At 47.2% G+C, this 18922-nt stretch overlaps 1 protein-coding gene across 1 annotated transcript in view; it reads right to left on the reverse strand.

The window, feature by feature from the left end:
- LOC115467300 (activating signal cointegrator 1 complex subunit 3-like) overlaps window positions 1–18922 on the reverse strand; it is a 689265-nt gene that overhangs the window by 541153 nt on the left and 129190 nt on the right. The window contains 1 exon segment of the mRNA XM_030199160.1: window positions 17201–17377. Within this exon segment, the coding sequence (XP_030055020.1) occupies window positions 17201–17377 (177 nt within the window).

Here is an 18922-nt window from a genome sequence, read left to right on the forward strand (position 1 = left end):
TTGTCTCTCCCTAAGCCCCCCCCCCCCCCTCGGGTACTCCATTCTGTGGATAAATCTCTCTTGTCTGTCCCCTTCTCCTCTACTGCTAATTCCAGACTCCGTTCCTTTTATCTCGCTGCACCTCACGCCTGGAATAGACTTCCCGAGCCTGTACGTCTAGTCCCGTCTTTGGCCGTTTTCAAATCCAGGCTAAAAGCCCACCTCTTTAATGCTGCTTTTGACTCCTAACCACTACTCACTTGCCCTGTACCCTTTTTATCCCCACCTCTTTAATTCCCTTACCTCTTAGTTGTTCTGTTTGTCTGTTCTATTTAGATTGTAAGCTCTTTGAGCAGGGACTGTCTTTTCATGTATGGTGTACAGCGCTGCATATGCCTTGTAGCGCTATAGAAGTGATAAGTAGTAGTAGTATTCAGATTTTCAGGATATACATATTAATTCTGCATGCAATGGAGGTGGTAGGTGCAATTTTTCTTATGCCTTTTCATTATGGATATCCAAAAAGTCCAATGGCTTTGGTCCCCAGGACAGGTTTATATTTTCTCAGTCAGTTAGCAAATCTTTAAGTTTTATTTTTCACATGCAGATGAATGTATAAACTTATTAATAAATGACAATGTGGGATGGAAACCAAACAGATTTTCACAGTGAGAAATTAGTATTTTCTCTAACACTCAAGTTCTGTAAACGGCCGCATCTGGAGCTGTGTGACAATGCTCAGCGGAAAATATGCATGACTGAAATTTATATATCACTCAAAGATAAACACAAGATGACTAGTGTAATGTGGATAGTGAAGAGCACTGCACTGGAGTGCCTTCTCCATTTAATCACCGGTGGAATCTTTTCCAGAGTTCATTCCATGAATGTAAAATGAGCCAATCTAGGTTCTCCAGTTAAACAAACAAATGCTTTTTTTTTTAATTGTTTTTTTTTTCACACAACGCCTCCAGTGTCAGAAACTAAAACCTTTGAGGAAAAAACACCCCCCCCCCCCCCAAACAAACCCTTAACTGAAGCATATGCTTCTTTGCAGCAAAATTAAATACAATTCTAGCTAAGAGTCTTCCTTTCTTTTCTCCAACTGGGGTCCAAGTTTAACTCCCAAGGCACTCCGCCTTATGCTTCACTTGACCAGCATCCCAAACACATCAAGCTCCCAGCACTTCAAACTGGGCAAGGTTTCAAAGATGTTCACCCTTAGTGGCTTAAGTCCTGAAGCCTCCCAAGACACACCTCCCCCATCTCTTCTGGCTTGGACCTTCCCCCCAGGAATCTCAGCCCGAGATCTGTCTGGTTCCTAGGCTTCCAGAGCTCCACCACAGTAGCCTCTGATTGGCTTAGCCTTTCTGTGCCCAGGCTTGCATCACTTACATTAGCCGGCAATATGGCTCTTTGTTTTTCAGCGTACTCGCAAGACAGAGGATAACCAAAGGATTTCACAGTCAAGTCCTTGCTTTAGGATTCTCCTGTTGATAAGTAATACATTACAACATCAGAGATCCATCAAGACCCCTGAGGCAGGCCTTCGGGCCGAAACACGGCCGTGTCGGGTCGTATTTTAAGGCAACGCCAATAAAGACTTCATTGTTGGATCCGCCTCACTGTTTTCTTTGTACTTCTCACGGTTTTGTGAGGGTTGTTCCTCTTTTGTGGTTGTTTCGTAAACAAATTAACCCCAGAAGAAGTACACACTCCATTTGGCCCTGGAAGGAGTCAGACAGGTTGCTCCAGTAAGCTGCAGAGAAGGTAAAATTAGCCCTTACCTGATAATTCTCTTTCCATTAGTCTCAACGAATTAAACAAATAGCAATATTTTGTAGAGTTTGAAGGGTTTTTATTTTTCTTAATTGGGGAAGTGAAAAAAAAGAGAGAATAAAGTGCATGAAACTGTTTAGAGTCAAAAAGGTGACGAACTGTCCTTAATTTCCGAAAGATGAAAAAACTACCTCTAGATAGATGTGAAATTTGTGGCAAGAAAGATAAAGATGAGTCTAGAATGACTCCCAAATAACGAAAACTAGATACTGGAGTGCTAGGAGATCAGAAGAGATGAATGGGAGAAGATGGGGGGTGTTAAAGCACCGGTAAACCAACAGGCAACAGCCTTGCCAGTGTTGAGTGCCAAATGATGGATTTTTTTACCATTTTGCAACCGAGTCAAGGCAGGATTGGAGACAGTGTGGAGGTGGGAAAGAGCAAAAGAATATCAACAGCATAAATGTGAACTGAAATATCAAAGGACTGAATCGAAGTAGCAAGAGGGCTAGAGATTTAAAAATCAGTTAAAGACCTAACTGTTTAAATGGGTTGTGTCATAATCATTTCCTTTTTCTGGTTATAATTTCTTTTTGTTAAACTGCTTTGAACCTCTATTAAGAGGGAGTTAGTGGTATACAAGAAATACATCACATCACAAGGTTGAAAAGAGCAATTCCCTAACAGCCATGTTTCGTTATGGTGCTCATTTTCAAAGCAGATGGACGCCTCAAAATGCACTAAAAAACATCCATCTGCTAAAAACGTCCAAATGCCGATTTTGGAAAGTCAGAATTTGGATGTTATACACTGTAGGTCATCCAAATGGCAAGTGAGTATGTTGTGGGTATGTTTTGGGTGGGGCAAGGGAGGGCTCAAAAGTAGGACATCCAAGAGCAATTTTCAAATGGGAGGAAACATCCATATCTAGACCTGTTTCAGTCATGTCCAAGTAGCAAGCAGGTCGGAGGAGTAGCCTAGTAGTTAGTGCACTAGACTGCAAACCAAGGGATACGTGTTCAAATCCCACTGTAACTCTATTAATTTTTTTTTCTGGGGCTCCCTTTAGGAACAGAAAAATACTTATTACCGATATAAGACACCTGCAAGGCATGAAGACTACTGAAGTGGTGTACATTCAGGTACAATAATTTCAAGTTTTTGCTTTACGTTTGATATACTGCCAAATCAGAGAACTTTCAAGATGGTTTACAAACTATTATTATTAGCATTTGTATAGCGCTACCAGACGCACGCAGCGCTGAACACCTGATACAAAGAGAGACAGTCCCTGCTCAAAACTACAGTTTTAAGGTAAAATTATGTATCATACCTGATAATTTTCTTTCCATTAATCATAGCTGATCAATCCATAGACTGGTGGGTTGTGTCCATCTACCAGCAGGTGGAGATAGAGAGCAATCCTTTTGCCTCCCTATATGTGGTCATGTGCTGCCGGAAACTCCTCAGTATGTCGATATCCAAGCTCCATCCGCAGGACTCAACACTTAGAGAATTACACCCACAAAGGGACACTCTGCCCAGCTCACCACCGCCGAAACGGGTGAGGGGAGTTAACCCAGCTCATCCCCACACAAGTGGGGGAGGGGAATCCGTCCAGCTCATCCCCGCGGAGCGGGGGAGGGACACCACACCCGCCGATGCGGGGGGATCTGGCTTATCCTGCAACCGCGGGAGGAGCTGACTGACCCTAACACCGCCGAAGCGGGAGGGGTATAAAGCTGCCCTACTGCCGCACGAAGCGGGAGGGAGCGCCGGCAGAATTTAAGTCTCAATCCAGCCCCGTAAAACGGAGGGGAGAGGAATGCAGCAGCTCACTGTAACACAAATTCGTCTCAACTCTTGAAGAATCCATTGAAAAACTTGAACACGAAGTCCTCCTGAACAGGAACTGAAGACTAAACTTGAACCTGAAATGCAACCAGAATATAAACAATACAGATATCTGGGAGGGGCTATGGATTGATCAGCTATGATTAATGGAAAGAAAATTATCAGGTATGATACATAATTTTACCTTCCATATCATCATGCTGATCAATCCATAGACTGGTGGGATGTACCGAAGCAGTACTCACCCAGGGCGGGACATAGAAATCCCTGACCGCAACACTGAAGCTCCAAACCGGGCCTCCGCCCGAGCAGCCACAGTCAAGCGGTAATGCCTGGAGAAGGTATGGGCCGATGCCCAAGTTGCCGCCTTGCAAATCTCTTCCAAGGAGACGGACCCGGCCTCTGCCATCGAGGCCGCCTGAGCTCTAGTGGAGTGAGCCTTCAGCTGGATAGGCGGCACCTTCCCCGCGGCCACATAAGCCGCTGCAATGGCTTCCTTGACCCATCTTGCCACTGTAGGCTTAGCAGCCTGCAGACCCTTACGAGGACCTGCAAACAGGACAAACAGATGATCCGACTTCCGGAAATCATTGGTCACTTCCAAGTATCTGATGATGACTCGTCTCACATCCAGATATTTGAGAGCAGAGTATTCCTCTGGGTAGTCCTCCCTACGAAAGGAAGGGAGACAGAGCTGCTGATTCACATGGAAGCGAGAAATAACCTTGGGCAGGAAGGAAGGCACTGTGCGAATAGACACTCCTGCCTCAGTGAACTGCAGAAAGAGCTCTCGACATGAGAGTGCCTGGAGCTCGGAAACTCTTCTGGCTGAAGTGATAGCCACCAAAAAGACTGCTTTCAACGTCAGGTCTTTCAGAGATGCCCTTGACAAGGGTTCAAAAGGCGGCTTCTGCAAGGCTCTTAGCACCAGGTTGAGATTCCACGCAGGCACCACTGAGTGCAGAGGAGGGCGCAGGTGATTAACTCCCTTGAGAAAGCGCACCACATCTGGCTGCGAAGCCAGGGAAGCACCCTTCAGGCGGCCCCTGAAGCAAGCCAGAGCCGCTACCTGGACTTTAAGGGAACTGAGCGACAGGCCTTTCTCCAGACCTTCTTGCAGGAACGCCAACACTGAAGAAATTGGAGCAGTGAAGGGAGAAAGTGAGCCTGCTTCATACCATGCTGCAAAGGTACGCCAAACAAAGGTAAGCAGTAGAAGTAGAGCGCTTCCTCGCTCTTAGCATAGTGGCGATGACCTTGTCTGAGAAGCCCTTCTTTCTCAGACGCTGCCGCTCAATAGCCAGGCCGTAAGACCAAGGGGGAGGGATCCTCCATCACCACGGGACCCTGATGCAACAGGCCCTGCTCCACTGGCAGCCGCAGAGGATCGTCCACTGAGAGCCTGATCAAGTCCGCATACCAGGGACGTCTGGGCCAGTCCGGACCCACCAGGATTATCCGGCCCGGATGCTTTGCCACCCGGTCTAGCACCCTGCCCAACATGGGCCAGGGCGGGAACACATAGAGAAGCTCCTGTGTCGGCCACTGTTGGAGAAGAGCATCTACTCCCAAGGATCGAGGGTCCCGTCCTCTGCTGAAAAAGCGCGGCACTTGGCAATTGGCCGATGACGCCATCAGATCTAGGCTCGGCTGGCCCCAGCGCTTCGTGATGTCCAAGAACGCCTGAGCAGATAGCTGCCACTCTCCGGGATCCAAGGTATGGCGACTGAGAAAGTCCGCCTTGACATTCATGACTCCGGCAATGTGGGCCGCTGACAGCTGTTCCAGGTTCGCTTCCGCCCACTGGCATAGATTCATGGCCTCCTTGGCTAGAGGGGCGCTCTTGGTACCTCCCTGGCGGTTGACATAGGCCACAGCCGTGGCATTGTCCGACAGGACCCGTACTGGCTTCAACGCCAGTACCGGGAGGAACTCCAAAAGCGCCAACCGAATGGCTCTGAGTTCCAGGAGGTTGATAGACCACTTTGCCTCTGCAGGAGACCAGAGCCCCTGCGCTGTCCTTCCCAAGCAGTGGGCTCCCCAGCCCGTCAAAGAGGCGTCCGTCGTGACAACAATCCACTCCGGGGTCACAAGAGACATCCCTGCAGACAACTTGTCTGTCTGCAGCCACCAGCTCAGCGCCTTGCGCACTGCTGGGTCCAAGGGAAGGCGCACAGCATAATCCTCCGACACCGGAGTCCAGCGCTGCAGCAGAGAGTGTTGTAGTGGTCTCATATGAGCCCTGGCCCAGGGCACTACTTCCATCGTGGCCGTCATAGAGCCCAACAGCTGCACATAGTCCCAAGCCCGGAGCGGAGAGGCTACTAGGAACTGGTCCACCTGAGCCTGAAGTTTGACAATCAGATTGTCCGGCAGGAACACTCTGCCTACTTGGGTGTCGAATCGAACTCCCAGATACTCCAGGGACTGAGTCGGGCGCAGCTGGCTTTTCTCCCAGTTGATGATCCACACCAGGGAGCTCAAAAGAGCAATCACCCGGTCCACAGCTTTGCCGCACTCTGCATAAGAGGGGGCTCGGATCAACCAGTCTTCCAGATAAGGATGGACTTGTACTCCTTCCTTTCTCAGGAAGGCCGCGATGACCACCATTACTTTGGAGAAGGTCCGCGGAGCAGTAGCCAACCCGAACAGGAGGGCTCTGAACTGGAAGTGTCGGCCCAGGACTGCAAAACGCAGAAAGCGTTGATGAGGAGGCCAGATGGGAATATGCAAGTACGCTTCCTTGATGTCCAAGGATGCCAGGAACTCCCCTGCCTTCACTGCCGCTATAACAGAGCGGAGAGTCTCCATGCGAAAGTGCCGAACTTTCAAGGCCCGATTGACCCCTTTGAGGTCGAGGATAGGCCGTACAGAACCTCCTTTCTTTGGTACCACAAAGTAAATGGAGTAATGTCCCTTGCCAAGCTGATTTTCTGGCACCGGAACGACCGCACCCAGGCGGATCAGATTGTCCAAGGTCTGCTGCACTGCCACAGCTTTGACCGGAGACTTGCAGGGAGAGAGTACAAACCCGTCTCTTAAGGGTCGGCAGAACTCTAGCTTGTAGCCGTCTCTGATGACTTCCAGCACCCAAGCGTCTGAAGTTACCCTGGTCCACTCGCCCAGAAACGAGGACAGGCGTCCTCCAATTTGCACTGGGCCATGGACCAGGACCCCGTCATTGGGTACGAGACCCTGGGGGAGGACCGGAGGGCGCACCTCCGGGACGGCGGTCTCTGCGAAAGGAATGCTGCTTGGGGGAGAAGTTTCTCTTGAAGGAAGAGGGGGCAGAGGAGCCCGACTTGCCCGGGCGGTACCGACGGGCTTCCTGAAACCGTCCTCTGGAGATACCGGGGCGAGCACTGGCCCGAGCCCTGACCTCTGGTAACTTCTTGCCCTTAGACGTGCCGAGATCGGTCACAATTTTGTCCAGCTCGACCCCAAAGAGCAGCTTGCCTTTAAAAGGCAACTTAGCCAGGTGGGACTTAGAGGCGTGGTCCGCAGACCAATGTTTCAGCCAAAGCCACCGCCGCGCAGAGACTGTCTGAGCCATACCTTTAGCCGAGGCTCTCAAGACATCATACAGCAAGTCTGCCAAATAAGCCAAGCCCGATTCCAGGGCCGGCCAATCAGCCCTCAAGGAAGGATCCGAGGGGGAAGCCCGCTGCACAATCGTCAGGCACGCCCTGGCCACGTAGGAGCCACAAACTGAGGCCTGCAAACTTAAGGCAGCCGCCTCGAAGGACGACCTTAAGGCCGCTTCCAATCTTCTGTCTTGGGCGTCCTTTAGGGCCGTGCCACCTTCCACCGGCAACGCCGTTTTCTTAGTCACCGCAGTGATTAAAGAATCCACGGTAGGCCAAAGAAAGGCCTCCCGTTCACTTTCAGGCAAAGGATAGAGGCGGGACATAGCCCTAGCCACTTTGAGGCTCGCTTCCAGGACATCCCATTGAGCCGAAATTAAGGTGTGCATGGCATTATGCACGTGGAAGGTTCTAGGCGGGTGCTTCGTCCCCAGCATAATGGCGGAGCCAACAGGGGCTGAGGGAGAGACGTCCTCCGGAGAGGAAATCTTCAAAATGCTCATGGCCTGCACTAACAGGTTGGGCAAATCCTCTGAGCGAAAGATCCGCGCTGCAAAGGGGTCATCCGCTCCATCCGAGCGGGAATCCGTCTCCTCCAAGGAATCCCCAAAGGACCGTTGGGAGAACTCAGATACGCTGCCCTCATCTACATCAGAGGAAACAGAGTCCTCTAAGGCCTGGGAATCCACCCAAGGGCGTTTACTTCCGGGGGCCTCAACCCCTTTATCGAACAAGGGAGAAGGGGCAGCGTTTTGCATAATGAAGGCCTGATGCAGCAGCAAAATAAACTCGGGGGAGAAACCCCCCCAGACTGTGCACTTCAGCAGCCTGGGCCACAGCCCTAGACGCACCCTCAACCGGCGCTCGCAAGAGCGGGGGAGAAACATGCTGCGTATCCAAGATGGCGTCCGGCGCGACACTCCGTGAAGGAGCCGCGCGGGAAGAACGGCGCTTAACTTTAGCCGCTTTTTTGCCATCGCCCAAATCAAGGGCGGCCATGGCATGAACGTCTCCCAGCTCAAGGGCGGCCCAAGAAGAAGCCGTCCGAGCAGAGTGGCCGGCCAAGATGGCGGAGGCGAGCAGCGGGGGATGGGCATTTATGGCGGGAAAAACCGCCGCACCGGAGGAAGACCCGGGACACTGACCGGCCTCCGAACTGACACCCAACAAGGGCGAATCAGACTTTAATACCCCCGCATCCCCGCTAGGAGCGCACACGCGGTCCGGGGAGCGATTCTTCGCGACCTCGCCCTCCGACGCCATAGGCCACGTGGAGATCAGGGGAACCCCCTGCCCGCTATAAAAAAGGTAAAAATTACCTGCTTCTCGCTCCGAGCTGTAACGACCTGGTGTCCCAGTGAGTAGCTGCAATAAACGTTTAAATAAACGTCGAAATAAACGCCTTTAAGGACGTCCAAAGTTTTGTTTTTTTGTTTTTTTTAACGGAGCCAGCGGGAGGGGGGAGAAAAGGAGGGACCTGGCGCCACCAGGTTTGCACTTGCTCAAGAAGAGCCCTCAACCCCAGGCACTCAACAAAACCTAAAAATTAGGCTTGGAGGCCTAGCCAGAGCTGCTGCTGTGTGTGACCACCACCTGCTGAGATAGAGAACATACAGGAGGAGTTTCCGGCAGCACATGACCACATATAGGGAGGCAAAAGGATTGCTCTCTATCTCCACCTGCTGGTAGATGGACACAACCCACCAGTCTATGGATTGATCAGCATGATGATATGGAACTACAGTTAAAAGAAAAAACACACAAGGTATTTTAAGCAGAAACAAACAAAAAGAAAGAAACAGTAGGTATATTACTGTCACTGGAAGAACACATTTACAAACAAAAAAACAAAAAGATTTGACCCTATGTCTATTAGTTTACAGTCCACTGCACTAACCACTAGGCTGCTCCTCTGTTCTGCAAGGATGTCTGTGTGGCCATTTTCATAAGAATGCTGCCAGACATCATCCCTGTGCCTTGTTTTCCATCATTTATCATTTAAACATTTCAGTTGTAAAGTGGTTGATCAGGATGGACGTCTCCAGGATGTCTTTCTCACGTACTTCCGAATAGGAAATTTTGACATTTTTCCTGTTTGAAAAATACTGAGACATGGACTTTTTTTTTTTTTTGGGGGGGGGGGGGGGGGGGGGGAACGTTATGAGCTGACTTGCACTTTCTTTCAAAAATGCCAATTCCATATATAAGTTTCTATGTTGCAGAAGCCAGAATTGCTTCCCCCGTAGAAATACATTGGACCATTATTATTTGGGGTGGGGGGGGGGGGGGGCTTATTTCTCTGGAACTTCTAGCCCATTTTCAAACTCAATGTGTGTTGTTTTTTTTAATCATTCTTATCTCCATGCCAAGTTTCATTCCACTTTGTTTAATTTTCAGAGAATAATCTTGCCCCCAGCCAGACATTTCTTGACCCCTTTTGAATAATTCTTTTCAACTTGTGTGGTTTGAATGAATAAAAACGGAAGTAGGGGCATTGTCCAGCTATAAACTAAGGTCACTAAGAGGAGACATTTGTTCGGGATCTTCAGATAGATCAGTTCAAATATTTCTCAACAGACAAAATCTAAATCAAAAGGAACCTCTTCTAGAAAGTCTTTGGCAAATTTCCAAATCTCAACAACTATGAGCACAAAAATTAAGAAATAATATTGGTTGGAAGCATTAACCTACTTTCTTTAAATATGATGGCATCACTCCCTCTACAAAGAGAGCAAAAACATGTAGTTCCTTAAGAAATGTGGAACTGACGTTGCTTTCCTCCGAGAGACACACTTAAAATGATAAGAAACAAACAAACAAAAGACTTGGAAGGGAAATTGGCATTCTCTGAAAGCAATATTAATAAATAAGAAAATACAAGTTCCTAAGGGATGATTTATTATAATAAAGGTTATGTTACACGGGCAGAAAATGTGCTCAAATTTCTTTCCTTTCCAATAGCAAAACTGGTGATGTACAGTGATCATAAATTAATAATCCATCGGTGGATTATAAGTGACTGAAAACACTATATTACCAAGAAATCACATGGAATTAGGAGCACATCCTATATAATAAAAAGCACCTCCAACGTTCTGAAGCTGACTCCGTGGCAGTGAAAGTTTGAAGGCTTCGTGCTGCCTCTAATGCTGTATCCATCTCCTGAATTGACGTCACATACTTCCAGGTTCGTCACAAACAGCACTGACCAACCACAGGATAGCAGCATGAGGCACAACCTCAACGTCTATAGCCTTCCCTTCGAGTTCGTTCCCTCAGAGTCCTGCCCTCGCGGAAAGAGGACATGACGTCAGCAGGCGGGACTCAGAGGGAACTAAGTCGAAGGGAAGCCTACAGACAGGCAGGGCTTTCAAAGACGCAGCCGCTTCGACAGAGGTAAACAAGGGAACGAGGAGAATCGATGGGAGGCTGGAGGGGGACAGGGGAGCGAGGAGAATCGAAGGGTGGCTGGAGGGGGGGCAGGGGAGAGAGGAGAATGGCAGGATGGCTGGAGGGGGCGGCAGGGGAGACAGGAGAATCACTGGTTGGCTGGAGGGGGGCAGGGGAGACAGGAGAATCGCTGGGTGGCTGGAGGGGGGACGGGGAGATAGGAGAATGGCTGGAGGGGGGCAGGGGAGATAGGAGAATCGCTGGGTGGCTGGAGGGGGACAGGGGAGATAGGACAATCGCTGGGTGGCTGGAAGGGGGGGCCGGGGAGAGAGGAGAATTGCTGGGTGGCTGGAGGGGGGGCAGGGGAGATAGGAGAATGGCTGGAGGGAGGCAGGGGAGATAGGAGAATCGCTGGGTGGCTGGAGGGGGGCAGGGGAGATAGGACAATCGCTGGGTGGCTGGAAGGGGGGGGGGCTGGGAGAGAGGAGAATTGCTGGGTGGCTGGAGGGGGGGGGGCAGGGGAGAGAGGAGAATCACTGGATGGCTGGTAGGGGGACAGGGGAGAGAAGAGCATTGGTGAGTGGCTGGAGAGGGGGCAGGGGAGAGAGGAGAATCACTGGGTGGCTGGAGGGGGAGCAGGGGTCAGAGGAGAATCACTGGGTGGCTGGAGGGGGAGCAGGGGACAGAGGAGACACACTCACACCCAGCGGTCCCACTCTCTCTCTGTCACACACACACACTCGTACATTCAGTCTCTCTCTCACACACACAGTCACTCTCAAACATACACACACCGAGAAAAACCTTGCTAGTGCCTGTTTCATTTGTGTCAGAAACGGGCCTGTTTTACTTGTTTCTTAATAAAGAAGTTAAACCCTATTAACTCACGGAGAACACGTAACCTACTGAAGGTACTCTCAACATGTACTGAAAACACCAAATCAATGCAAGACTAGATAATTAATTATCAATCTAGAATCTAAAAGATTTTATTTGAAATAAGGGTGGAAGTTATCAGAGTGAGCTACTGTAAAATGTGCTATTGTACTATTAACTCCAGTTAATTAGGTTTCATTACACAAAATGGTACCTGTGTTAAAATAGCATGATTTAGTGGTAAAATACCACATGTTAACAGCAGCCCACGTTGGTAAGTACATCCCTAAATCTAGTGTATTATCAAAATACAGAAGCACAGGCCTGGGAGGAAGATGAATTGGACATCAACAGGAACGTAAACTCCCTAAGCTGCAAAAGGAGTACTAACAGGACAAATAATTTTTAAAACAGCACAAAGCAGAGAGATAAATAACTCCTTAAACTGACACTGCTTGTTTAATTATAAGGAGCATCTAATTTAATTTGGGATGGTCAACTTTAAAAGCCATACGTGAGCTGGCCCTGAAATGTCTACAAGTCAGATTGTGTTCCTACATTTCAGCAAAGTCCTTGAGATCTCAGGAGGCATGGAAGACTCCCCATCCCCCCCACCCCCCCAACCCAGCAAAGCAGATTAAAAGGTATGAAGACACAGAATCAGGCGTTTAAAGCCAAGCACGCAGTTAAGGAATCTGCTTAACTTCATAAGAAATACTTGTTTTGGCAGCTGATTGGGGATGAACAACTGTCTGTTTCTTGATCTGATGGTTAATAGAAAGAGGAGGGTGGCTTATTTTCTACTTATCAGGCTCAGATGATTTGACTGTATTGCTATTTTGCTGGCTATTACTGTATTTGAATCAGTGCCGTAGCGAGGGCGGCTGACACCCAGGGCGGGTCGCCGCTGTGCACCCCCCCCCCGGGTGCAGCACGGCGCACCCCCCCCCCCCCCGGAGCGCATTCTTACTACCTGCGTAGGAAAAGGGACGGGTGGGAGGGCCGCTCCGCCCCGAGTGAATGTCGCTGCGAGCTGCGTCGGCTCCGCTGGTTCCCTGCTCTCTCTGCTCCGGAACAGGAGGCGGACCGCCCCACCGCCCCCCCCCCCCCTTTCCTACGCCACTGATTTGAATATATTTTTATTTAGTCATTCTCATGATGTAACTTGTTTAAGATGTTATTTGTCTGAATATATTTTTATGTAGTACTTCACTTAGGGTTAATGTGATCTGAGATCTAATATGGGTTTTAAATAAATACATTAATGAGTTGGGTGGGTGGGCGCTCAAGTGCAATCACTGGATGGAAGTGTAAGGAGTGACCTCCGTGGATACCTCCCATATATCCTGATTTTATACTTTTCTTACTTAAGTAAGCTTAAGTACTTTTTCTTACTTAAGCGCACAACTATGGAACGCTCTGCCAAAGATAATAAAAACAACGAACGACCACCTAAGTTTCCAGAAAGAACTAAAAACAAACCTGTTCAAAAAGGCACACCCCACCGACCCAACATAAAAACCTAAGTTCCTGCGATACTGCAAAACCAAAGACTGTAATGGACATACCTTAAACCTCATCCCCCCTCCCTAACTTCCCCAATGTATCTACTAAACACGAACCTTCTTTTACCACAATAACACATGTATTTGTTCACACCGCATCTGGCGAATGCCGTTGCGGTACCATGTAAGCCACATTGAGCCTGCAAATAGGTGGGAAAATGTGGGATACAAATGAAACAAATAAATAAAATAAATAAATACTAAATCCAGGCACATTTTTTGCTCTGAACTTTATCCCAAGGATGTCCTCACAACACCAGAGCAAATCAGAGGTGGTGTTTTCAGCGAGTTTAGCTCATAAACAAGTGAAAAAGATGGCACTGTAACTGTTCCCGATATCGCTGTGTGGTTGCAGGACATCCTAACTCTGCTGTTGGGGAACACATCTATGGTCAAAGACCAGAAAGATTAAACGGCACATTTTAATAATAAATTCTCGTAAGTTGTTTCTGCCTTGCAATCCGCTATAGAAGATTGCAGTAATCGTACTAGAAGAAATAATATATGGGTTTTAGGGTTTTGTTTTTTTTTGTTACATTTGTACCCTGCGCTTTCCCACTCATGGCAGGCTCAATGCGGCTTACATGGGGCAATGGAGGGTTAAATGACTTGCCCAGAGTCACAAGGAGCTGCCTGTGCCTGAAGTGGGAATCAAACTCAGTTCCTCAGGACCAAAGTCCACCACCCTAACCACTAGGCCACTCCTCCACTGTTGCTACTATTTGAGATTCTACATGGAATGTTGCTACTATTGGAGATTCTACATGGAATGTTGCTATTCCACTAGCAACATTCCATGTAGAAGTCGGCCCTTGCAGATCACCAATGTGGCTGCGCAGGCTTCTGCTTCTGTGAGTCTGACGTCCTGCACATACGTGCAGGACGTCAGACTCACAGAAACAGAAGCCTGCGCAGCCTTCTACATGGAATGTTGCTAGTGGAATAGCAACATTCCATGTAGAATCTCCAATAGTAGCAACATTCCATGTAGAATCTCCAATAGTATCTATTTTATTTTTGTTATATTTGTACCCCGTGCGTTCCCACTCATGGCAGGTTCAATGCGGCTTACATGGGGCAATGGAGGGTTAAGTGACTTGCCCAGAGTCACAAGGAGCTGCCTGTGCCTGAAGTGGGAATTGAACTCAGTTCCTCAGTTCCCCAGGACCAAAGTCCACCACCCTAACCACTAGGCCACTCCTCCACTGTTGCTACTATTGGAGATTCTACATGGAATGTTGCTATTCCAACATTCCATGTAGAAGTCGGCCCTTACAGATCACCAATGTGGCCGCGCAGGCTTCTACTTCTGTGAGTCTGACGTCCTGCACATATGTGCAGGACGTCAAACTCATAGAAATAGAAGCCTGCCCAGCCTTCTACATGGAATGTTGCTAGTGGAATAGCAACATTCCATGTAGAATCTCCAATAGTAGCAACATTCCATGTAGAATCTCCAATAGTATCTATTTTATTTTTGTTATATTTGTACCCCATGCTTTCCCACTCATGGCAGGTTCAATGCGGCTTACATGAGGCAATGGAGGGTTAAGTGACTTGCCCAGAGTCACACCAATGTGGCCGCGCAGGCTTCTGCTTCTGTGAGTCTGACGTCCTGCACGTACGTGCAGGACGTCAGACTCACAGAAACAGAAGCCTGCGCAGCCTTCTACATGGAATGTTGCTAGTGGAATAGAAACATTCCATGTAGAATCTCCAATAGTAGCAACATTCCATGTAGAATCTCCAATAGTAGCAACATTCCATGTAGAATCTCCAATAGTATCTATTTTATTTTTGTTACATTTGTACCCTGCGCTTTCCCACTCATGGCAGGCTCAATGCGGCTTACATGGGGCAATGGAGGGTTAAGTGACTTGCCCAGAGTCACAAGGAGCTGCCTGTGCCTGAAGTGGGAATCGAACTCAGTTCCTCAGTTCCCCAGGACCAAAGTCCACCACCCTAACCACTAGGCCACTCCTCCACAGGTTAATTTGAAGGCTCTGAAAATGACCAAATACTTTGTTTTATGGAAAATGTCATCCTAAATCTTCTTTCATTAAAAACTGATAGGTCATTTGAATTGGAAAAGGCCCACTGGGTTCCAGCACGCCGCGCTGAGATACAAACAAACCCACAGCCTATTAAATACAAAGTCCTTTGACATCCCCAAGTGGCTGCTGTTATGCAGGCAGTTAAATCACAACAACTAGTCAGCTGGAACGGGCACAAAATTATTATAAGTGGTGACTTTGCTAACAGTACCATAGAAAATCGCAAACATTTTCTGGGCTTGTGCCCTAGACTGAAATCAATGAATGCCAAATTTGGTCTCTTCTCATTGGCCACTATAAAAGTGGCCTACTGAAATTCTACAAAAATCGTTCTCTGATCCTTCTATCTTGGAAAAATGTTTGGATGAGCAAGAGTCCCTGGGATCTGCCTCTGTGTAATTCTTTGCAGTATGTGCTTGGATTATTAACATACTAGTCAATTTGGGGGTATCTGCCTTTCTATGGTTACAATCAAAGCAGTTTACATCTCACTATATAAAACGCACCTCCAACGTTCTGAAGCCTCCACAAGTCCCAACGTTCTAAATGCATGGTGGTGAAACCAGGAATTCACCCATGAGTGTTGCCCCCCCCCCCCCCCCCCCCCAAGTAAAACATCATGACGTCGAGGGCAGACCAATGACACTCAACCAATCGCATCGTAAACCCGTTACTAAGCGACGGAACGTGACATAAGACACATTGTGGAACAATGAAAACCAGCAGCACACAGTTGCTACGCGACATCAACAGCAACGCTAAAAGGACCATATAGATCTCTGCTCTCCACACAAACAATGGACACGGAGGGCATATGAGGGAAGGAAAAAACCAGCACATACACACACTCTCTCACTCTTAACTGGCTATAATGAGCAACTGACCTGCCACTATCACAGGGACTGCTAGCACCTCTCTCTCTCACACACATACACACGGAAGACAAGGAACGAATCGTTGGGTATGGAGGGGGCGGCAGGGGAGATAAGGAACTGCCTCAAATGTTTGTGCAGTGCTATGTACAATTATAATGCTGTCTGTTCATTTTGACCCTACCCTTTCACACTCTCTTTCACACAGACACACACACATACACTTACACTGTCTCTATCTCACACACACACACACGCACCCACACACGTATACACTCTCTCACACAGACACACAAACACGCCTCAAATGGTTCAGCTGTCCTATGTAAAATTTCACTGCTGTCTTCATTTTCACCCTACCTGTGCACACACTCTTTCACACAGAGACACACACACACACTTTCTCTGTGTCACACACACACAGACACACATACATATACACACTCTCACTCTCTCTATAGTCTTGCTAGCGCCCGTTTCATTTGTTTACAAAATGGGCCTTTTTTACTAGTATTATATATTATATATAGGTACTTATCGTGTTCCTGGGGCAATGGAGGGTTAGTGACTTGCCCAGAGTCACAAAGAGCAGCAGTGGAAATCGAACCCAGTTCCCCTGGTTCTCAGGCCTTAGTTTATTCCTCCATTAAGAGAGCTCTATGGGGTGGGGGAATTCATGATGGGAAGGTCAAGAGAAAGAAGCAGCCTTTTAACACCTGGCCCCTTTAAGATTAGGTATGAATAACAGAGCTTGCAAGGTTAATTAAAAGCTGCGTTATTCTTGTATCACGGGAGTCACTAACCTATGATACTGAGATACTGCAGGTTAGCCAATCTTGCAGAAAAAGCAAGGTCTAGTAAAAGCCCAACTTTTACTGCATGTTAAAAGCTAGCTCCCTTGCTCAATCCCTCATAACACTCTAGCCAAAACAGGAACTTTTCAAACATCTGTAAGAGCTGCTGAGCTGGTATATAACCTAACAACAAAATTTCACATAAACGTGCATTCCCTTTGCAAAATTCGGAATGCACATATAGATATTTGACCTGTCCAAATCATACCCCCTTGAAATCTCTGCAAGGTGTAGATCTCACGTGTAAATACTGGACTCCAAATTTAGTTACAGTTCATAAAATCTTGACAAGCACTTCATGGTGGCCTGCTTTCACTCAGAAAGGAAAAAAAAAGATGTTGCATTTTAAAAAGAAATTACATCAGCTCATAGTCCTCTATTATTGTAATTTACCTTGCTAGTTGTCTTAATTCCTATGAAGGTCTGTCCCAACGGCACTGGTCGAAAACGTCCATCAAAGAAGAAAAGTCCAATGAAAGGATTAACGTGTAAAAATGAAGCAACATCAAGATAATTGGGGAGCGTAGCAGATAAACCCAAAATTCTTATCATACTCTGTGTAGACTCAACCTGTAAGAAGAGCAGGACAAAATATATTAAAGCATCTAACATACCAGAACATTACCATTATTCTTGCCACTGTTAAATGGAATACTACAAATGCTGTGTATTTACTTCGATAATACTTTACCCCTCCATATAATTATTCTGGAAAATCTGCTGTTCTATTTTATTACTTATGCAGTAGCTGGGGTAAAATTACATTTTTGACCATTTCTAAGATTATCACACACAATAAATTTGCAAAACTTCTAGAAATAAACATGTACCTCTGCTCTGTTTTTATCGTTTATGACTTTAGATTTGAATAGCTGCAATGAAAATTTTAATTTAAGAATATGTAAAACACATAGAGGGGCATCAAAAGGGACACCCAAGGTTTCCTCAAGATGTCCTCGCAAAACGTCCCGATGGAGTGGCGGGGAATCCCATATTATCGAAACAAGATGGACGACCATCTTTTGTTTTGATAATACGGTCGGGGACGCCCAAATCTTGAAATTTAGGTCATCCTTAGAGATGGTCGTCCTTAGACTTGGTCGTTTCTGATTTTCGATGATAATGGAAACCAAGAACGCCCATCTCAGAAACGACCAAATGCAAGCCCTTTGGTCGTGGGAGGAGCCAGCATTTCTAGTGTACTGGTCCCCCTGACATGCCAGGACATCAACTGGGCACCCTAGGGGGCACTACAGTGGACTTCATAAAATGCTCCCAGGAACACAGCTCCCTTACCTTGTGTGCTGAGCCCCCCCAACCCCCCCCCCCCACTAAAACCCACTATCCACAACTGTACACCACTACCATAGTCCTTATGGGTAAAGGGAGGCACCTAGATATGGGTACAGTGGGTATGTGGTGGGTTTTGGAGGGCTCGCTGTTAACAGGTAGGGAGGGGGATGGGCCTGGGTCCGCCTGCCTAAAGTGCACTGCACCCACTAAAACTGCTCCAGGGACCTGCATACTACTGTGATGGACCTGAGTATGACATCTGAGGCTGGCACAAAATATTTTTACACACAGTAAATGTCCACACAGATCAATTTCATTGTTCACTAATACTGATGAATATCAAAAACCACACACAGTGAAAAGTGACTGGTCAATAATGGGAAAATGTCTCATCAATCTGTGGCAAGGATCAGTTGTTCAATGCACACAGTACAAAAAGTAATCATAGATAAAAAAAAAAAAAAAAAATTTCATATGAATTTAAGCCAAAAACAAGAAAAAAATATATACATAAAAAATCAACTTCTCTGTTTAATATTCTTTATATAACAATGTACTTCAAGTAAAGGAAAAATTTTGGACGTATCTTAGACTCGTTTGTCCAGTTATGTGCAGAGTGGTAGGTCCCGCACTTTAACCGTTTTACAAGCTGGAACCTACCACTCTGCACATAACTGGACAAACGAGTCTAAGATAAGTCCAAAAATGTTCCTTCACGTGAAGCACGTTGTTATATAAAGAATATTAAACAGAGAAGTTGATTTTTTTTATGTATATATTTTTTTCTTGTTTTTGGCTTAAATTCATACGAAAAAAATTTAA

Source organism: Microcaecilia unicolor, chromosome 3 (genome assembly GCF_901765095.1).
Source record: "Microcaecilia unicolor chromosome 3, aMicUni1.1, whole genome shotgun sequence".
NCBI classification, from domain to species: Eukaryota; Metazoa; Chordata; class Amphibia; order Gymnophiona; family Siphonopidae; genus Microcaecilia; species Microcaecilia unicolor.